Below are 21,962 nucleotides of genomic sequence, written 5' to 3' on the forward strand. Positions count from 1 at the left end.
TATGAAATATAAATAGGGACTTAGCTGTTTGAGCGGAGTCAATGTCGATCGTGGCGGTTTTTCTTCGGCGTTCCGTCGAGCCGGTGCGAGATTGATTGTCGCAGTGGTCCTATCGGTGCGGATCCACCTACCAAAATTTAGGTGTGGATCCGACTTCCAAAAATTTAGGTGCGGATCCACCTACCAAAATTTTGGCATGGATCCGGCTACAAAATATAGGTGCGGATCCGACTACCCAAAATTAGGTGCGGATCCGGTTGCCAAAAACATAGGTGCGGATCCGACTACCAAAAAGGTAGGCGCGGATCCGGCAACCAAAAACATAGGTGCGGATCCGACTACCCAAAACGTAGGCGCGGATCCGGCAACCAAAAACATAGGTGCGGATCCGACTACCTAAAACGTAGGCGCGGATCCGGCAACCAAAAACATAGGTGCGGATCCGACTATCAAAAACGTAGGCGCGGATCCGGCAACCAAAAACATAGGTGCGGATCCGACTACCCAAAACGTAGGCGCGGATCCGGCAACCAAAAACATAGGTGCGGATCCGACTACCCAAAACGTAGGCGCGGATCCGGCTACCAAATTTCCGGGTCTAAGGCGGATTCTTCCGTGGAAAGCTCCAGCGACTCGGATCGGATCTTTGCAGCTGCGTCCTGCTCGGCGGCGGTCGTAGCTACATTACTTAACAGTGCGTTTCCGTCGAAATCAACGGTCTCGCAGATGAAGATGTGGAACCCGCCCGGTTCCGGCCTCCAGACGCCGCAGGCCCCACGGTGGGCGCCAACTGTCGTTGCCTAATCGACGGTACCTCGGAGGAGGGATCCTCACGAGGGGGAGAAGAAGTAGGGGCCATAGGGCGGAGTGCACACGGGACGGTGGTACGCGAGTTACCCAGCTTCGGAACACCTGCACGATGACAGGGCCTACTGCTGCTTGTCTGGAATTATCTGGGCGCTTTCGTGTTGTTACAATGAGTTGTGGTTCTGCCTCTAGCTCGAGATCTGCCCTCAGGGCTCCCGGGATCCGGCTTATATAGGCGCACGGATCTAGGGTTTACATGGAGAGTCCTAGCCGGATTACAGGTTGCCTAACTAGGTACAATGTCTTGCCGTGTACGTCAAGGATCCGCCTTCCATCTACGTCGTACTGGATCCGGGTTCCACATGGGCCTCCATGGATCCGGGTTACTCCTGGACCTCCATGGATCTGGGTTACTCCTGGGCCTCCATGGATCCAGGTTACTCCTGGGCCTCCATGGATCCGGGTTCCACATGGACCTTCACGGATCCGACTTCCTCCGATGGTCGGTTGGGATCCGGCTTCCCTATCCTGGGCTGGACTTCATCCTTTAGGATCAACAGCAACTGGGGTGCCCGGTGGACCATAAGCCATCACCACCATCTGTGGGCCACCCGGGCTTGCCGGAATCGGACCATGTCGATGGTATACCTATGAAGTATATCCACAACAGGAGGCGTTGATACAAACGCTGTCCCCATAGCTCCAACTCCTGCTACCGCCATATTGTATAGTGTTTCCCTTGGATCACCTGGAGGTGGTTTAGATGCAAGGATAAAAGCATGTGTCGCCATATACCCAGCCTCTGGTGTCTTAGGGATGATATTTCCTCTTGTATCTATCGACATGAAGGACATGTCGAGGTTTTGGACCAAGTGCTCTCTTTCTGCCTCGGGTATATGTTGCAACCTTGATCTTGCTCTGTTCCGAGCCTCCCTGTGGCTATCACCCGAAGTTCTAGATTGTCGACTTAGATCTGCCCTTCTCCTGCTGGATGCAGAAGCTGCCTCCTTTCTCCTGTTTAGCTCGGCTGTCTGTTTTTCCAATTCTCTGGCAGCTCGTGCGAGCCTATATTGATATGCTTGTAATTCCTCTGGTGTGGCCGTGGTAGCCATTGGTTCTGTACCGTTCATAGCTCTCGCGGCTCTGTCCCACGCTGCTTGTGAAAGTTGAACTCTATCTCGCGGCTCTGGCCCGACGTATTTGTTGCCCATGCCTTGTCGCAGATTGGAGGGATCGACATATGGATTTCCCAGATCGTCGAAAGCCTCAGATGTTTCCTCTTGATCCTCAATGGCATAAATCTGATGATATTTTGTATTCAGATCTATGTTGGGTTTGGTGACATCATCGTTGAGATTGATGAAGACCTTGCCCACTGTGATAGATTTGTCGATGAAGTCGTAACTGTCGACATCGCTTGAGCCATCGCTTATATATGAGTCCGCAGATGACTCAAACGACATGTCGTTGAAGATCTTGGCGAGTTTCTCTCTTGCTCTGGTGCTGACGTAGCGTGTCGACGAGGTTTCTTCTTCTCCTGACTCGGTTGACGATGCATAGCTTGAAAAATCGGAATCGACCTCCGACGATCCCGACGAAATCGGAATCTCGACACGATACGATCCTTCCTTCTCGACGCGAAAGTGAAACCTTCCGAACGTCATCTCCATGGGCTCCGCCAGATACGCATATGCATCCAAACGGGAGGGTGGGTGAGGAACAAAATTGACAAGACCAGCAGCGATCTGTTTACCTCGATCCATTGTGTTGCTTGCGGTTGACGATGTCGAAGATCTTGAACGTGCCATCGAGATCAGATCCTTACGCCTCTAGTTCCCACAGACGGCGCCAATTGACAAGGTATCAACTTGTCAATGCCTATGGATTGTAGGCTAGGGTTTAGTTAGAAGTAGAGGGCAAGTAGATCTCGAAGGTTTCAGCCGAAAAGTACTCGACGATTATGAAAACTAGGGTTTGTAACCATGATTCGATTGCCTCTTCGTCCCTCGACTCCCCCTTTATATAGGAGGCGGAGCCGAGGGTTTCGTTTTGTACAAGTTACAGAGTCCGGGACGGTTTCTAACTCATCCCGCCGGATTTACAAATAACACTCCCTATTACAACTCTAACTTTCCTTAATATATCTTGGGCTCCCGAATCTTCTTATTCTTCGAGTACTGGGCCTTTAGTAAACCCCGGGTACTATCTTCGGCAGGCCCATTTGGGATGCCTATGTCAATGGCACTGCATGGTAGCGGTCAGAGCTAGGCGATAAGCGCTGCAGACAGTAAATGTTCCGCGTTTCTCTGGGTGCCATGCAATAAAGTCTTGCTCATTTCTTGGGGAGGTTTTTATTTTGATGATCTCCTCTATATCCTCATGTTCAAAATAGAGGTGTAGGCGCTGTAAGTTCCAAGACCCGTCAGGTTGGAGGAAATCAGCTACCCAGCGGTACCGACATCGGCCTTGTGCAGAGCGCGGTCGATGGTTGGAGTCTCTGGGGATCCATGGGTCGCGCCAGGCGCGGATTTGGGCACCGTTGCCCACTCTCCAGATTACACCTTGCTTCAAGAGCTCTAGTCCATATTCGATGGCATGCCATGTAGATGATCCGTTCCCTGTAAAAACAATGTCAATCAACGAGCCATTTGGGAAGTATTTCGCTTTAAGAAGCTGGGCACAAAGAGTGTCAGGGTATTGTATCAGTCGCCATGCTTTCCGTGCCAAGAGTGCCTGATTAAACAGACGCATATCACGGAATCCTAATCCACCACAGTCCTTCGGCCTAAGCATGATGTCCCAGCCCACCCAGTGGGTCTTTCTCTTCCCATTTTCTGCTCCCCACCAATATCGTCGAATCATTTTTGTCAATTCGTCACAGAGGCCTAGAGGCAGTTTGAATACACTCATGACATACACAGGGATAGCTTGCGCAATGGCTTTTATGAGAATTTCCTTGGCTGCTTGTGATTTGTGATTGTCCTCCCATTCGACCAGACATTTTGCTAACTTTGACTGCAGGCTCTGAAACTTTCCACTTGACATGCGGCCTTCTGGGGTTGGGAGTCCAAGATACTTTATTTCAAAAGTTTCTTGGACCACATTCAGCACTTCTTTCACATCTGTCCGCCTAGCTGTAGGGCATGAGCTGCCAAACAAGATGGAACATTTGCTAGGATTTATAAGTTGACCTGTACTCGAGGCATAAATATCAAGGACTGATTTTATATGAGCAGCTTGTCCTGCCTCAGCCTTAAAGAAGAGGAGACTATCATCTGCAAACAGGAGGTGTGATATTCCAGGAGCTTGGCGGCATATTTTGACTGGGGTGATATTGCCAGCAGCCACTTCCCTTTGTAACAAAGTAGACAAGCCATCAACCACAAGAAGAAACAGAAATGGCGATAGGGGATCACCTTGTCGGAGGCCCCGAGAAGGCGAAAATGAATCCAGGAGGTTCCCATTGAATTTAACTTGATATCTCACCGATGTGACACAAGCCATTGTCCAGTCCACCCATCGTTGAGAGAAACCTAACCTTTGCATCACTTTCTGTAGATATTCCCAATCCACTCTGTCATAGGCTTTAGACAAGTCCAACTTATAGGCACAAAAATTCCTGTCCGGATTTGTATTCTGTTCGATAAAATGCAAGCACTCAAAGGCCACTAAAGCATTATCTGTGATGAGCCTGCCAGGAATAAAGGCACTTTGGTTAGCTGACACAATTTCACCCAATATAGGCCTAAGTCGATTTACCATGCATTTCGAGATGACTTTATAGATGACAGTGCAAAGGCTAATAGGCCTGAAATCTTTGAGAGTTTCTGGCTGGTCACATTTAGGAATGGCCACAATGGCAGTGTCATTGACCCCATCCAGCATATGCCCTGTCACAAAAAATAGTTTCACCACATTTATCACCTCCTCTTTGATGGTACCCCAATTGCGTTGATAGAAACGGGCCGGGAAACCATCAACACCCGGTGCCTTTAAAGGCCCAATTTGGAACAGGGCATCGCCTATCTCCTCATCCGTAAAATCCATACAAAGGCTATCATTCATGGCTGGGGTAACCTTCTCCTCTGTCATACTAACTAGGCCAGCTGATTGGAGAGATGGGTCCCGTGTAAACAGCTCCTGAAAGTAAGAGGACGCCATTCTCTCCATGTCAATTGGCACCTCCTGCCAAATGCCTTGATCATCTCTGAGTTTTTTGATTTTATTTCGACGGGCTCGCCAGACTGCTTTTTGATGAAAAAGTTGTTTCACCTTTTCCCTCTATCAATGACTTGTGGTTAGAATAAGTAGGACTGTAGGAGCCTTTCCTACTGTTAAATGTGAAAAAAGGACTTGTGATAGGATCTAGATTTTCTGGTTAATAAGGTTGGTTTGCTTCCAAAGAGTTCAATCGTGGTGATTTCACCATTCTATTCCCATTAAGTATAGCGGTACAAAGTTGTTCAAACATAGTAAATAATAACTCTACTACTACATATCCGGTTATAATATGTACAGTGATAAATGACGCATTACAAAATATATCTTTGGTCAACCCCAAAAGTTGTTTCACCAGATGCATTCAACTATCAAAGAAAAGACTTGTGGCTAGAAGCAGCAGGAGCCTTTCCTGCTATTAATAAATGTTAAAAAAAAATTGTGATAGGGTCTAGATTTTTTGGTTAGTAAGGGCATCTTCAACGGGGCGACGCATTTCGGACGCTCAAATTGTCCGCGAGCGTCCGTTGGCGTCGGCCCGCGGACACGAAAATGGTCGTTCGTCCGTTTGCGTCGGGGTGGCTCCAGCGGGCCGACGCAGCCACCCCGACGCATTTCCAGCGCGGGCCAGTTTAGTTTCAGAAAATTCAGAAAAGAGGTTGTAGCCTCAAATTAGCTCAAATTTGCACGAAATGATAGCCTCAAATTACGTCAAATTGAGGTCTGAAATAAGTTAATCACACTTTGCGCATGGTGTGGCGCAAAGTGGAGTCCAAAAGGGACACAACAAGGTCTGAATAGCATAAAAAGTCCAAAAGGAGGCCATGGTGTTGGGCGCATGGCGCCGGTGCGCACGGATTTCGGCGCGCCACTTCATGAACCAGACCCTAGTGTCATCGTCGACGCTGCTCAAGTCGGCTAGCATGATCCTTGTGTCCTCTGCATGAGTCTTGGCCTCGACGTCTATCCTCCTGGCCTCGGCGTCACACAATTTGGCCTCGGCGTCTGCCTTTTTGGCATCGACGTCCATCCTTTGGACCTTAATGATCTCTTTCGTGAGGTTGAGGTAGATGGCAGTTGCAGCCTCTTTTTCAGACGCTTCTTCTCGTCCCTAGTAGCCACAGCGGCATGATTGTCGGCCATCATCTTCTCCAGGCTCTAGGTGAACGCAATGGCCTGTGCCTCCCGGGCTAGATCGGCCTTGGTAGCCTTATGGCCTCGAGGACGAGGTGAAAGGGCTTGACGGCTATGATCGTCGTCTTCGCCGTCGAGGTTAACCGCTATCCCATTCTTCATAGCTTCATCGTAGGCCGCAAAGCTTTTGTGCGTCCTTGAGCTTCTCCCACCAATGGACCATATGGTAGCCCTTCTTATGCACTGCCTTGAACCTCTTCAAGGTCCGGGATACCTGCAATCACGCCAACGCCGCTAATGATGTACATAGAATCATGTAAATAGAATAGAATGATGATGGTTGTCTTACCAGTGAAATCACGCCAGCGGCGCTAACGGGGTGGTTGATAGTATGTTCGACGGCCGAGCAAACTTGCTTGTCTCTTGTTTGATGTAGTTCCATCTTTTCCTGACAGACTCTTCCGTGCGAGGGCTTGGGATGTGGTAGGGCGCGTGCATCTTTTTCTCGTTGTACTCCTGCATGACTTTGGCCGAGTACACCTTGTCCTTTTGTTGGCGGCCATTAATACAGTCATGGCTTGTTGCCAGCCACGCGTCGCACAAACACTTGTCATCGTCATCGATGAATCCTTGTGCCTTGTGGCTCTCCTCCTTCTTCTTGGTAGCATTGTCCGTGGTGAGGACAGACCCTGTTGGCGCGTCCTCAAAGTCATCGACGCACATGGGTGTTGGCTGCGTGGGCTGGGTGGAGAACAGCCGTACGCCATCGATGTCCTCCGCATCTTGCGTCGGTGCCCACTCATCATGCAGGCCCGTCCCGGCCCCGACGTCACCAACGAAGCCGCCGCCGAAGATCATGGCCTCGATGTCTTTGTCATTCCGGTCCTTCTAATAGGCCTACGAATCACCGGACGTCAGACGCATGATACACGTCAGTCGCACACATTGAGAGAGCTCATGTACCGGGTCGTCCATCGTCGGGGCAGTCGGTGCCATTTCGTCAAACAGGATGCAGGGCACCGGCATGCTCTCCTCCGGCAGCTGACGTGTCTTGTGTGTGGCGCCCGGGCACGAGTCATCGCTTCTAGGCGTCAGGTTGAGGTCGGGAACTGGCGCCACGCCAAAGGCGAACCGAGACGCCGGGTGGACCTGCAAGGGAGCGGGAGTTCCAGGACGCAGTTGGGAACTTACCGAGCTCACCGACGAGGCCGGAGGAGCGACGCCGGCGATCCCCTCTCGCTTGACGAGCATGTAGGCCTCCGCTAAGCTCGGATGGATGCCAACTTGCGCGGCACCGGCTCTCAGCTCCATCTGCCACGCCTGCTCGCTGGCCTCCAGGGCGGCGGCCGCTGCATTCCTGTCCTTCAGGTTCATGCACCGGCCGTGACGCTTCACGGCCTCGACGCCTTTCTCCGCCTTGGACAACACCTTCTTTGCCGCCTTCGGCTTAGCGTCCCGGCCGCCGGTGGTGGCCCGCTTTGCTTCCGCCGGAGCTGCAACCTCCATTGTAGCTATGGTCGTGGCTATGGGGGAGTGTGGGGCGGCGGCGGGTGCGAGGGTTATCTCGGAATCCATGGTGGTGGATGCGGCGGCGAGGACGTCCATCGCTTCAGAACTGCGCGCCGGTCTACTTTGATTTTTCGCGGGGGGAATGGCCACTGGCAGGAATGTTATCGGCCTCCCTCCCACTGACGCGCGGGTCCTATGTAAGTTTCGGCGGACACTCGGCGCGACCGTGGAGCGGCCGCGGAGACCCCAACCTGGCGCATATTTGGACCAGGTTTGCGTCGCCGCGGACCGCCCGGTCATTTTGCGTCGCCCCGCTGGAGGAGCGCCCAGACGCATTTTCGTCCACGGCGAACGCAAACGACCATTTGCGTTGCCCCGTTGGAGATGCCCTAAGGTCGGTGCGCTCTAAAAATGTTCCATCATGGTGGACACTAGCCGGGCATGTTCGATAAGGTGACCAATTGATTCTTTCCGCGAAAAAGGTACATAGCCATCTGAAACCAAAACCATCCCTAACAAGAACATCCTTATAAAAAGAAATAAAACACAATCTTCCTTTTACATCCTTCGACGGTGCGTCGTGAGCAAAGCTCAATGTCGCCTCTAGGCCTCCAGTGTAGCAAAGCTCGTGTTGGAAAAATCTTGAAAAAAAACAGGAACTTTGTAGAACAGTGTCCGGGAAGTCATCGATGTAGATCAGAAGATGCCGGCGATCACGATCTCGAGTACCGAGAAGGGCCATCTCCGGCCAGACAGAGATGGGGGACATAAGACTCGTAAGTTTTCCAACAAAACCTTACCTGGCTGAGTTTCATGAGGTGAAGGTGGAACTTGAGGACACCAATACGATGTGACATCATCCCCTCAACTAAGCACCCTTGTCGTAGACAAAACTTTAACACGCTAGATCTAATGTCCAACGATCGACTCCAAACTCCAACTCGCCAACGCTCCTCCATGAAAGAACCTTGATTTGGGGCTAGTTGAAGGACCTTTATTCTCTCGCCGCCGATGCCCCTACATCAAAGACGAAGAACTCAAAAACCCTACGAAAACCGGTCATGAGAGCCGAGGTTCCCCCACCCTCTAGCCGCCGGAGAGCAGGGCGACCAACAGCGTCGGTGCCTGCAGCGGAGGGTCGCTAGATCGCTTTCCGATGGACCCTCTCGAGAGCCCCGAAGAAAAAACAAGGTGACCAAATAGCTTTTACATTGGGGAAAAGGGCATCTTGGGTTGGGGTGGTGCGTAGGAATGCTGGAGGCAGTGCATCGGCAGCGTTCGAGCATATCGCAGAGGATCCTGCAAAGGAGGGGGCATGGGGGTCCGTTGTACCGTCCAGGAGGAGCGAGGAAGGACATGGCATGTCCTACAGGCTATAGCTCGGTGAAAACGAAAGGAGTGCGGACGGGACGAGAGGCATGGCATGGCCTCCTCCTCCGGAGCAAGCAGATTCCATCTTTTCCGTGTACTGGAAAGTGGGAACCAACCACCGCACCACCACCGTCACCTTCCTCTCTCCCTTTTACCCTTTTTGTTCCCATTCCATCCATCTCCGGCCGAGATTCCCTCCACGCACGCAGAGCTTGCTTGCTCGCAGCTCCGCTTCTTCTCGGCGCGCGAGATGGCAATGCGTCAGCAACCCATGTCCATGACGTCCATGACCACCATGTAGTAGGAGAGAGCAGAGCAACTGAGCAAGCAGAGGAGGACGGTGAAAGAAAGATTCCAACGCCTACAGACACCAACCTCCAGCCCCAGCGCGGCGGCCGGGCCCTACAGTCACGCCCCCGACACGCGCGCACACACATGGGGTGGGGTGGGGTGGAGTGGGGGAGCCTGGCCCTGGCGATGGCGCCCCCCTCCTCTTCTTTGACAAAAGGGCGGCCGCCGCAGGGAGGGAGAGAGGGATCCAACGATTTTCCATGTGCGGAGAGGTTGCCTCGCCTCGCCTCGCCTGCCCCTACTCCCAGCAGCTCCAGCTCCAGCACACACCACAGCCCCCCATCCATCATCCTCTTCCTCCGGCCCCTTCTCGCTCCTCGTTCTTGATTGATTGATCGCCACCACCCCCACCCCGGTCCACCCTCTTCTTGCAACTGCTTCTTCTTGATTGGTCCTGCTCCTACAGCCCACATACGTAGCCGCATTGCCCAATTGAGGCGCCAATTTGGAGAAAGATCGCCGCATTCATGTGTCCCGGAGCTACACCCACCCACCGAATTGGGGACTGGCAGTAGGTGTAGGTGAGGTCCAGCCAGCATTAGCTGGGGGTTTAGATTTGGGAGGGGGCTGCTTTGACCATCTGTCAACCGCAGCGCCGCTGCTGCTTACTCTGACGGACAGAAAATCCCCTCCTCCACTACTTGGCTGATTCGATGTCACCGGCACCCGGATGTCACTGCCGATCGCCGTCGTAGCCGGCATTGCCGCCGGTGGAGCCGCCTTGCTCCTCGCGGTGGCCGTGGCGATCGCGCTCTGGTGCCGGGCGCGCCTCAGGGCCAGGCGTAACCGGACCTCTGAGACAGGCTCCTCCGACCCTTCCACCTTAGGTAGGTGAACCGCGTCTGCTGCCTGCCCGCTCTCCTTGTGTCATCTCCATGCACAAGATAGCAATGCTGCCCCTGCTTTCTTTAGCACTTCTTGAGTTGTGCTAATGCGATGTGTGTGTTGCTGCTGGCGGCATCAGTGGAGTGGGGCAAGGGGGGCCGAAGCTCCTCGGCGCCGGAGCACCAGGGCGCGAGGCACTTCTCCTTGGAGGAGCTGGCACTGGCGACCAACGACTTCAGCGAGGCCAACTTGGTCGGCGCCGGGAGCTTCGGCTTGGTCTACAAGGGGCTGCTTCTTGATGGCTCCGTCGTCGCGATCAAGAGGCGCATAGGAGCACCCAGGCAGGAGTTTGCTGACGAGGTAAGCAAACAATATGGATGCAAATTGCAGATGCAGGGACGACATTGCTCTAGTTTTGAAGTTTAGCTCCGTTCTGCCACGCTCGTGAACAGAGAAAATTTGATCTTTTTCCTGAATTTTATGCCTAGATTGTTTCATCATTTTGTTCAGAAGTTTCTGGTTTTGATTGATTTTCTCTGTGATGCTGACTTGGGAATCCATATGGTTTGTAGCGTAGTTATTCGGATTCAACAGTTCACCATTACCTAAATTGTGCCGTATTTATGGTCAGACATTGAACATTTTTGTCGAGTGGCTTGTTTGTGGGACAAGTTAGGAAGATCTGTCTCTTGTCAATAATTGCTGTTTGCTATTAAAACGAGAAGTTACTGAATTTAGACAGGGACAGATAAATAAATGCATTTGTAGCAGCCTAATAATAGATTGACATTCTTAACTTATTATTTGGTGCCCTTGCATTGTGCAGGTTAGGAGGCTTTCAGAGATTTGTCATCGGAATATCGTAACCCTCATCGGTTCTTGCCAGGAAGCGGGTCTACAAATGCTAGTGTTTGAATTCTCGCCCAATGGCAATGTCTCTAGCCATCTATATGGTAATATGTTATTCTTATCAGAGATTAAATTCTGCCTTTCTTCCCTGATTATTCTTTTTGAAGCCCTTGTGCCTTTTACCAGATTCAGGGAAAGGCTTCGCGACACGGCTTGAGTTCAAACAAAGGCTCGCAATAGCCATTGGTGCAGCAAAAGGTAGTACAACTAGGAGTTGTTTTCTTAGAGAACATCAACTGAGAGCTGTCGCCCATTGCTTTTATGAATTTAGTAGTAGATTTTTTTCGATACGAGTGAATTTAGTAGATAGTAACTATAATTGCTGATTTACCTCCAGGTCTGAATCATTTGCATTCTCTTATGCCTCCTTTGATCCACAAGAACTTCAAGACGAGCAATGTACTGGTCGACGAAAATTTCATTGCAAAGGTGGCTGATGCTGGACTTGTTAGGTTGATTAGAGGATATGAAGATGTCGGTTCCTCACATGGGTTTAGCAGCAGCATCTACCAAGACCCTGAGTAAGTCCAAGTGCCGCATCCTTTTTATCTTCCATTTTTCAGGCCATTAGGCAACAAATAGCTAGACCACCATGTTTCTGTTGGAGATTGATTTCTTCCAAAAGCCTATTTTATCGATCTCTTCTATAGAAAAAAAAAACGTCATCAGTTTTTTATTCATGTCTTGCAATTGTGGATGACTAGTGTACTCCTCTCTGTAGTGACTCATAACTCACTCAGTGTGGCATGTTTGTTCTTAGGGCACACTCGGTGGCACAGTTATCTGAAAGCAGCGACGTGTACAGCTTTGGAGTGTTCCTTTTGGAGCTAATTACTGGCAGAGAAGCTGCTAGCTTGGCATCTCAAGAATCCAGAGAATCTCTGGCCCAATGGGTAATTTCCTTTGACATGTAGCATTAAGCTGCCTGGAAAGAAGAATCTTCAGCAAGTTATCAAACTGTATTTATATATTTGAGGATTCATGTGAAACTTCTTCTACCTTTTCTGTTAGAAAGAAATAATAGAATGTTTTATTCACTGTTCCAATGATTGGCCTATGATCAGGCTGTCTATGCTCACACTGACAAAATGCGAGCTATGTTGCGTTGGTAATGCAAATGCTAAGGAAATAAAGCATGGATTTCGCCAACTCGGCAACAGCTAGAAAATATTTGTCTTGAAACATTTGCACTCTTCTTCTATCCAACATATATGTCGATTTTTAGTAAGATTCTTTAAAATTCTTCTTTAGTTTCTGTTAAATAGTAGTACTTGACATTTTATATGCCATTTTCCTACCTCCATTGAGACTTAACTTTAAGAAAAATCATCAGAAAAACTTGAAAAGAGAATTGCAGTTGCTTGTGCACCATCAGATTATATATCCTAATATCCCACTGACCGGCATTTTCTTGTCCTTTTGATAGCTGGAAGCAAAGTTCAGTTCAAATGAACTGATTGACCCAAGGTTAGGTGGCGGTTTCACATCGGAAGGTATGAAAGAATTTGTTGGCCTTGCTTTCCAGTGCCTGAACCCATCCTCCAGAAGGCGACCGAAGATGAGGCTGGTTGCGGCTGAGCTAGACCAGATTCTGGAGACGGAGATGTCCATGACAACGATAATGGGCGATGGAACCTCCATCATCACCCTTGGGAGCCAACTCTTCACGTCTTGAAGACGAAAGATTGATTGCATGTCTGGTATTTGATGACATGATGATTGTTTGTAGAGTCTAGCAGCTGTTGGTTATGATAAGTTGTACAGGCTCCGTGTTGCTGCGAATTGAATTACCATGTATGGTTGTTTTTTAGGCTTATCATGGTTATAATTATTATTTGGTAGGAGAGGCAAGAAGAAATAGAGCTGTATGTATATTTCTTTTTCTTCCTCCGATTTCCTTTCAATGAAATTGTATGTAGTTTTCAAGTTGTTTGTTCTGTTTTAATCCCTCGAAGGGATATTGATTTGACTGGGTTAGCATGCATTGTAATTGCCCGCAGTTTCATTACTTGACCATGTAGCACCTTGTAATTCCTGTCAATTGCAATTGGGAAGGCAGATTTTTTTGTTTTGCCTATGATTTTCTAGGATTTTTTTAATGAGGCAAAATACTTGCGATTTTCATTAATTAAGAATAAGAGAGTTGGCCAGTCTATTAGTGGGAAACCGGCCAAAAACCCGAGAGCTCATTTTTTTGAAGAACTCGACTCACCTGCTTGTGACTCTCAGTTCGAATTGATCGATGTCATGCAGAATGGCGGTAACTCCATCGGACCAGAAGCTGCTATTTATAAAGAATGTACCTCTCTATGTCACCGACAGCCGCTAGTCCCCAACTCGGCAAAAACCAGCATAGAGGAGGCCAGAATAGCCGCCGCCAACATCCGCCAAGAACGATGTCAAGGCGCGGTTTTCACCGGTGGCCCCTTCACCGCTAGCTCATCGTCGAGTAGATCTTCATCGCCGGAGTAAATGGATCTCGTGATCCGCCACCCCAGCAACCAGCCGACCACCTCCGGCGAAGGAGGAGGCCGCCACCACCATGCCAAGGATAGTCACCCATGGCGTCCTCGTGCCTCGGAACGAACCCAAAAACCTGCACGAAGCCGGCATCGTTGTGACCGCAACAGTATGATCGCAGCCCACCCGAGCCCGCCAGGACCCAGATCGGACCCGAACCACCGTCGTCGCCTGCCAAACGATGGAGATCCTCTCCCTCTTCTGGTCGCCGCCGCTCCATGGCACGCCGTCGATAGCCCGATGCGGATCGCCGCCGCCGAAGACGCAAAACCCGCGCCCCCACGGATGCCGTGGCCGAGGAAGTCTGCTGCCGCCACGCCTCCAGGGCTTTGCCCGGCGGCGCCTCAGGCGGCAGCGGCGGGAGGAGGGGAGCCGCTGGGGAGGAGGAGGAGGGGAGTCGCTGGGGGGTCGCCCGGCGTGGCGTGGCGTGGCCGCGTGGGTGCGGGAGGAGATGTGGTCTCCCGAATCGGATGATGACGACGCTTCATGCGTCGTTCTACCTCTTGGGGCATCATTTTTGGAGCAGCGGCTGGATGGAGGTGGATCTTTGATGGAGTGGTGTTCATCTACCACATTGACGTTGATGATTCTCGGCGGCGTGGAGCAGCAGGGTATCGAAGACGGGCGCGGACTGCAGGACACGTGCAGGATGGTGGAGTTGTATGGCGTCATGGTGATATCGACGGCAGGTCAATGCGGTGATCCCTCTTGAAGATGGGTGCGAGGAAGACGGCGGTAGCGATTTTTGTGGCATGTGTGTTGGCGTGCGCTGAGAGTTTGGTTGACTAAATGTGCTTCTCACCTGCTATTGGGCGGCTTGGGAAGGCATTTGGTTGTTTCGATGATGTGAGTTGGTGTATTGTCACCCCTTCATCCCTCTGTAGGTTTAGCGAGGTGGCTTCGAGTTTGATCTTTTGTATTGTTCTCGTAAGATGTTGCGAATAATCTAATACTCCCTCCGTTCCTATATATAAGCCATATAGTTTTTTGAGAAAAAATCCAGAATATAAGGTTTATTGCGTTGCCCTACTTGTATGGATAATATTTTTGGAGATTTGATTAGGTTTACTTATCTTATGCAAAGTCCTCTATTAGCTCACGGCAATTACTTACGGTTAACCCTAGCCAAACATGGTGTATTTTTTCCTAAATATGCGTTTCTTAATTTCCGTGCTAGAAATTATATGGCTTATATTTAAGACCGGAGGGAGTAATAAAAAGTCGTGTACATCCCTTGGATGTAGAAGCTGGACGATTTTTCCCTCATTTCGAAAAAAAAACCCTCTCTATGTCACAATTTTGTTGATGTTGTGGATCGTACTTTAGCTAAACCCTGTGTCAACTCTATGACATGAGGGAGCCTTTGAGTTTTTGTTTTCTATATTGGCAAACGATGTAACCATATATCTAATTAACAAAATACGCCATACGACTCTCCCTTGAAAATAGAGCCATCAGCAGATGCGCAAATACTCATTGGTATTTTGTGCAGAATGGATTATAACCCCAGGTTTGCAGCCTCATATCGTAAATACGTTAGTATTTAATTTTTCTAAATACGCTTTTTACATGGTAAATACGTTTTTTTTACATGCTAAATACGCTCTTTTTAGTTACAAGTACAGAAGTAGTATTTGTCATGTGCGATTTTTTTTTACAGAGTCATGTGCCAATTGTCGTGTCGTCCCCATCAAAATGAGTTGACCTGACCGAACACCCACCTGCCCATCTCCACCTTTGCTGCGTCGCCGCCCAGCACCTCCCCTTCCCCTGACTCGCCTCTGCCCGGAGCTGCGCCGCCCAGCTCGTCCCGCCCTCCACCGGAGGCGCCTCCGCCAGCCGCCAGGTAAGGTTTCTCCCCTTCGTGCATCCCCTTCAAACCCTAGGTTTTGAGACGGGGAGGGATTAAGGAGAAGGATTATGGGGGACTGAGGCGTGCGATGGTGGAGACCTAGCTAGCTGGATCGCTGGTCGCGTTTGGTCACATCGATCCTTTGTTTGGAGCCGACGGGATCATTCCTCTTCTTCACTTCACATCTCAATTGGCCCCAAACCATCTCGCTCCTCGCCCGCCCTACCTTAATTCTTGCCATATGTGTTTAGGCGTTCGTTAATCCGTGGATGGTTAGTACTGCTGCTGGATCCTTTGGGGGCAGAAAATGGAAAGGGAAAGGGAGTTGAGCCCGCCGTGTGGTCTTGGCCAGAGTCGATGAGAAGCTGGTGCGGGCGGGCGGCTCGAGACCTTTAGTCATGCAGAATCGCTCGACTCTGGAGACCGTGGTGCCGCCAGGGTCAAATCGAGGGAAGACGGCGGGCGCCTCGCCGGTCAGCCAGACAGGCAAACGGTGGCGGCTAGCGGGAGGTCGGCAACTAGCTGGAGCGCCAGCGTGGCACTTCTCCAGGAGGCAGTAGCGCGGGCTGCTTTTGTTTCACAAGTAATAAGTATAAGTTAAAACAAGATCAGCTTCAAGATAGTTGAGCCTGTAATTTTCAAGGGATGCCTAGTCGTATCCTCTAGAGTTACCTTATTGGATTGAATGACCAAAAAGTTGAAAAGATTGGTTGTCGATATACAGTGATATACTTTCAGTCTCCTTTAGATTTTAAGCACTAATTTAATGTTAGTGGTAATTATTATTTACTATAATTTGTTGTGACTCGGACCTCTTCACTCCCATATTAAAACTAGAAATCTTATTAAAGTATAGGAGTATTTGTTTTAGAGTTCGCCCGACCTTAAATTCTGTCGTCCTCCGCCACTGTGTATTTTAGGTGTATATTCCTCTGAACTAATAGTAGTTTACTCCAATAGAAGGAAACAGGTGGGCTTCAGCTGTACCCAAATGCCCTTCATTTAAGTCAGCGCTGCATACTGCATTGCTTACATGATTAGGCTATTTAAATGCTTCAGTTTCCTGTTTTCGGGCATTTCAGGCTGCAGGTTTCTGTATTAGCCACCTTTGTCATGTGTAGAGGAACATGCAAGGCGAGCCTGAATCATGGATACGTCTCATTGTGTGGCTGTTTGATTGCAATTCCATTTTGTTAGATGGGTTTGTGGTAGAATCTGACCGGACTCTGAACACCTACTGTAAAGCGCAAGTAGAACTTCGTAGTCCACTTTGTGTTCTCCTTGAGATTCTTGCAATTTCATTTTGTTAGATGGGTTTGTCGTAGAATCTGACCAGACTCTGGAACACCTACTGTATAGCGCAAGTAGAACTTCGTAGTCCACTTTGTGTTCTCCTTGAGATATTTTTGCTCAATTTTTGAACTGTACTAGGCTAAATGAAGATTAAGTCAGTACCCATGGTTCAGTTTACTCTAGCTAACCATTGTTATGAATAGTAACTAGACCAGGAAAAGTCACTACATGGATAGATATCCATTGTCTCTTTGGCATGATACTTCAAGTAGTCTTAATTTTTCATTTGGTATATGGGCCATTTTTGTTACAGGAAACAATCTGTGACAAGGATTGGTGTGATGTCTTTCCTGAGGCTGTTACCTCAAAGGTTGCCCCAATTTGTTAGGTACCTGCACATCTCACCTTTAAAATTTGAGCAAGCATTTGCTTTATCGTTCTCATAATACCTCCAATTACCTGCCCACCATTATCACTGAATGGAGATATGTATGTCTTAATTTGCTTTCTTTGTATCCACACGCAGGCAGGTGGAGCGAGATGTTGAGACTGTAATCAACGTTCTGCAGCCAGGTCCGATTGGAATTCTGGAGCACAAGTTCACTGACGCAGAGATCCGTGAGGCGCAAGCCACGGTAAGGAACGCAGTCGAGAATTGGCGACGGAACTCGACTCTGGAGAGAAATCCTGGTGCTGGTTCTTTTGATAAATCGATGTAGATGCTCCAGTGCAGCATCAAAGTGTAACATGGTCGCAGCTGTTGGCTTTGGTGTAGTTGATATGTTTTCTCTGTCGGTGGACCCACACAGTTCGTCATGATATACCTCTTTCATGATCTGTTTGTGGCAAAAGTTGGAGTTTCCTAAACTGTTCTTCTAATGTCTGATATTCTCAGTAATATTCCCTTGGTAAAAAAATGCTTTATGACACTTGTGTGGATTAAATTGTTCGTGAATTGGGTTGCTCCAGAGCCCGGATGTATGGTTTGTTTTGAAAGCCAGAAACTCAATTCGGCTCCCGGGTGCGTATGATCCCTCTACCATAAAAACATATTTCCAAGTGTTAAAATTTTTTGACAAAAAAGTTTACATGTACATCTCCATAATATATGTGTATTCGTCAAGTTTCACGAAAAAATAATATTTTTTGTAGTCTAAGCGAAAAATAGAAAATTTATCTTGTGACAAGTCTTTGTTTTAACACCGAATTTTGTCTTTTTTACACACGCAACATGACATTTCGATTTTTCATGAAACGACTTTGTGAGCGCATAGCACATGAATATGTACGTGCGAAATTTTTGTTTCAATTTTTTGACATTTTAAAATGTGTCTAACATGTATTTCAAAATAAAGGGAGCATATGCTCCCATGTGCCAAAACATCACTCCCCAATTCAGAAACTACTTCGTTATAGTTTCCATTGAACTTATTCTTTAGTTTTGTTGGTTCCACTTCCATTGCTGAACATCTCTGTAACAGAAGGCGGCTTAAATGTTCCAGGAAACTATCTATACCAGTTGATATAACTGTTGAATTCTCCTCGTCGAAAATTAGTTTTGTGTCGGACCAGAAAGTAAACTGGTTTCACGAGTGTGCGATTTTCCCTTGATTTCTGTTTGTTTATTTCTCTCGTCAATCTGAACACCCCTGGGGTACTTTCCATTTTATCATGAAGTTTCTATCTAAGAACTTGTATTCCCTTATCAACATGAACCGTTGAGGAGCCAAGTCAAAAACAATGGAGACATCAGCATTCTACATAACACGTTTTGTAGACAAAAGGCTCACCCAGCTTTTATACTGAAAGCTTTCAGCCTTCGAACAAGGTTTCCAACCTTGCTAGCAGGCAAGAGAACAAAAAAGGAGAAAAGAACTAAGGATACGGAAAACTCAAAGTGTAGCCCGAGCTACACATCTCCTGTTTTTTTACAAAATTCGAATTCAACATTTAAAGTTTTAAAAAAATCTGAAAAAAAAATCCAAATGTAGCCAATGATGTACTGTGTCACTATGCAAATTTTCATGATGAAATACGTTATATTAGAGGCTACACAAAAGTGACAAATTCTAACAAATGCTAGAGGTTTCAAAATATGTATTGTTTATGTTTTCCGATCCATGGATTTGTGAATTTTGCACAGCCTAAAATACTAAGTCTTTCGTATTGCTTTTGTTTCACAGTTGTAGAGTACATCATTGTCTACCTATAGAATTTTTGTTTCTAATCTTTTGAAACTATAAAATGCCATTTTCGATTTTTTTGAAAAAACGGGCTACATGTAACCCTAGCTACAAAATGCCACACTCGATAGGGATAACCCAAGCTTTCAAATGTACTCCATATATGCATTGATCATCATAGCGTTCCCAGGTGACTCAGCCAATTCCATCACGGTTCTCTTGTATCAGGGTTCATGCTCTCCTCTACCTCTCTTCTTGGATTGGAGCGACGAGCATCCAACATATACGATTTTTTTCAGACACGAAGGCAACTGCTTTAACCAGTTGGTGGAAAGGGCTATGCGATTTTTTAAAACGAAAAACCATGTCATTTAACACAATACACAACAACCATGCAATCGCACAACATATACGAAAATATGCATGATTACTTAGTGTTGGAATTTTGGCCCAAAATAGCCCAGTCCAATTTTTCCATTCCAATAATTCCTGAAAATCCTAGAGGCCCATGTAGCCCATTCATGCATGGCAAGAGGTGGGACAAATGTTTAGTCCCACATTGCTAGTTGAGAGAGAGCTGGAGTGGTTTATAAGGAGAGCTATTCTAGCACTTGTATGTTAGTGAGAACAAGAGGGAATCCTCGCGCACTCCTCCTCCTCCTCCTCGCTCGGTCGTCACGACACGACACGACACGGGTTGCGGGAATGCCTCGAGCCGAGAGCTTCTCTATCTTTTTGCCGCGCGTGAATGGGAAATAATCTGAACGGTTGCACAAAGCTGAAACGAATTTTTTCTAGTGGGTTTTTATTAGGGCCGTTCGGCTCCGGCTGCTGTCTCCTCGGTTCGCCTCCCACTGACTGTTCGTTTCATCTCCCGTCGCCGTCTGTTCGCCTGCCTGCCCGTGCCTATATAAGGGAGGTCGCTCCTCACCTCACGAACAGGTTCTGCAAAACGCTTTCCATAGCACTGCGCTGCTACAGGTTCTTCTCCATCCCGTCTTGCGGCGTGCACCGCGATCCGGGACAGTAGGCCTCCGAAACCCCGCTTCTTCGAGTCATGTACGGGAGAAGGGCGATAAGGTTTTTGGGGAGCGCTATCAGCGCGACTACTGACTTCATCACGGACTTCGACGACCACCTCCCCGACGAGGACTTCTTCCCCGACATCAGCAGTCTCTACCTCGACGACATGGCTGAAAACGACAACGTCAATGCCAACGCGGGCGCACAGCTGTATGGTGTTTTCTTTCTATCTTGTTCAGATCACCACCATGCTCTCTATTTGTGTCGCACCTATAATATATGGATCAATCTCTCCGAATGTGTTTCCATTATCTTTCTTCTCCTACATACATTGTTTATTTTCATTAATCTAGTCATGTTTTTCTTGCGGTCTATTTTGTCTAAATTACTTGGTAAATTGCTAATTTTCTCAACAATCCAAAAACCTTATTATAGGCAATTTACTCCAAGTGTCTTTGTCGCATCTGTGAAGCCGCCCCTTTTTGAGGTACTCACTACAAGAGATGGCGCGCGAGAGCAGTTCTCTGGTTTGAAAACATGAACTGCTATGACGCCACTCTTGGTAAGCCTGAGGGAGAGCTTACTCCTGCTCAGGAGCAAGTTTTTCAGAAAACTGACAGGCTGTTCAGGGCTGCTCTGTTATCTGTACTTGGAGAGAACATTATTGAACCCTATATGTCCTTTACTAATGGCAAGGACATGTGGGCTGCTCTCGAGGCCAAGTTTGGGGTCTCGGATGCAGGCAGTGAACTGTACATCATGGAGCAATTTTGTGACTTCAAGATGACTGGTGATCGCTCAGTTGTTGAGCAGGCTCATGAGATACAGGCACTGGCCAAGGAGCTTGAGTACTTCTCCTATGTGTTACCGGACAAGTTTGTTGCCGGAAGCATTATTGCCAAGCTGCCTCCTTCATGGAGGAATTTTGCTACTTCCCTAAAACACAAGAGACAAGAGTTCACTGCTTCGGATCTCATTGGGACTCTTGATGTGGAAGAAAAGGCAAGAGCAAAAGACACACTTGCTCGTGGTGCTGATGGTGGTTCAAGTGCCAACTTGATACAGAAAAAGAACTTCCAGTCCCACAAGTTCAAAAACAAGGGCAAGTTTGATGGCAAGAGCAAGTTCGACTGGAAGAACAGGCCCTCACAGTCCACTACTTTCAAGAAGAAGACTGATAAGAAGAAAGGTTCCTGTCATGTGTGCGGTGATCCTGAGCATTGGGCTCCTAGCTGCCCCAACCGTTATGACAGGCGCCAGCATGGGAAGGGCGGCAAGACCGCCAATGTTGTCATGGGCGATGTTGATATGAAGGATGTTGGGTATCGTATATTACCTACTGTTCTTTCATTATGTCATTCTCCTGAATGGTGGATTGACACGGGCGCTAATGTACATGTTTGTTCTGACATTTCCATGTTTTCTTCATATCAGATCAGAGGGACTCAGTCCGTGCTGATGGGGAATGGCTCGCATGCTTCTGTTCATGGTGTTGGTACGGTCGATCTGAAGTTCACTTCGGGAAAGACCGTGCGACTGAAGAACGTGCATCATGTTCCCTCAATAAATAAGAATCTTGTTAGCGGATCCCTTCTATGTCGGGATGGCTACAAGATTGTTTTCGAGTCCAATAAGTTTGTACTTTCTAAGTTTGGTACTTTTATTGGTAAAGGATATGAGTGCGGAGGTTTATTCCGCTTTGTCCTCACATCGAGATGTTTGTAATAAAGTTGTGAATAATGTTTCGTCTCATCTTATATCAAATGTCTGGCATTCACGTCTTTGTCATGTTAATTTTGGTTGCATGACGCGATTATCAAAATTAGATTTAATACCAAAATTCACTTATGCCAAAGGATCGAAATGCCTAGCATGCGTGCAAGCAAAACAACCTCGCAAGTCACATACGACTGCAGAGGTGAGAAATTTGGCACCACTAGAGCTCATACACTCTGATCTTTGTGAGA

The 21,962-nt window shown here is 48.2% G+C and overlaps 2 protein-coding genes across 2 annotated transcripts; both read left to right on the forward strand.

Moving 5' to 3' along the window:
• Positions 1-9,473: 9,473 nt before the first annotated feature.
• On the forward strand, positions 9,474-13,093 carry LOC127316846 (probable leucine-rich repeat receptor-like protein kinase At5g49770). Its single transcript, XM_051347317.2, has 7 exons — positions 9,474-10,217; positions 10,355-10,575; positions 11,042-11,168; positions 11,251-11,322; positions 11,462-11,645; positions 11,885-12,017; positions 12,551-13,093. The coding sequence occupies exons 1-7, from the start codon at positions 10,061-10,063 to the stop codon at positions 12,797-12,799; spliced, it is 1,143 nt and encodes a 380-aa protein (XP_051203277.1). The 5' UTR covers positions 9,474-10,060; the 3' UTR covers positions 12,800-13,093.
• A 2,231-nt stretch (positions 13,094-15,324) lies between these two features.
• Positions 15,325-17,718, forward strand: LOC127316856 (uncharacterized). Its single transcript, XM_051347328.1, has 3 exons — positions 15,325-15,490; positions 17,103-17,177; positions 17,316-17,718. The coding sequence occupies exons 2-3, from the start codon at positions 17,131-17,133 to the stop codon at positions 17,506-17,508; spliced, it is 240 nt and encodes a 79-aa protein (XP_051203288.1). The 5' UTR covers positions 15,325-15,490; positions 17,103-17,130; the 3' UTR covers positions 17,509-17,718.
• Positions 17,719-21,962: the final 4,244 nt, after the last annotated feature.

This window comes from Lolium perenne, chromosome 1 (genome assembly GCF_019359855.2).
Source record: "Lolium perenne isolate Kyuss_39 chromosome 1, Kyuss_2.0, whole genome shotgun sequence".
Taxonomy (NCBI): Eukaryota; Viridiplantae; Streptophyta; class Magnoliopsida; order Poales; family Poaceae; genus Lolium; species Lolium perenne.

What these genes read in the sequence shown, in the direction of transcription:
- LOC127316846 (XM_051347317.2), top strand. Translation starts at nt 10,061, where the DNA reads ATGTCACTGCCGATCGCCGTCGTAGCCGGCATTGCCGCCGGTGGAGCC. An exon ending in CTCCGACCCTTCCACCTTAG is followed by an intron (nt 10,218 to 10,354) that starts GTAGGTGAACCG and finishes TGGCGGCATCAG; the next exon opens with TGGAGTGGGGCAAGGGGGGC. An exon ending in TGTCTCTAGCCATCTATATG is followed by an intron (nt 11,169 to 11,250) that starts GTAATATGTTAT and finishes GCCTTTTACCAG; the next exon opens with ATTCAGGGAAAGGCTTCGCG.
- LOC127316856 (XM_051347328.1), top strand. Translation starts at nt 17,131, where the DNA reads ATGTCTTTCCTGAGGCTGTTACCTCAAAGGTTGCCCCAATTTGTTAG. An exon ending in AGGTTGCCCCAATTTGTTAG is followed by an intron (nt 17,178 to 17,315) that starts GTACCTGCACAT and finishes ATCCACACGCAG; the next exon opens with GCAGGTGGAGCGAGATGTTG.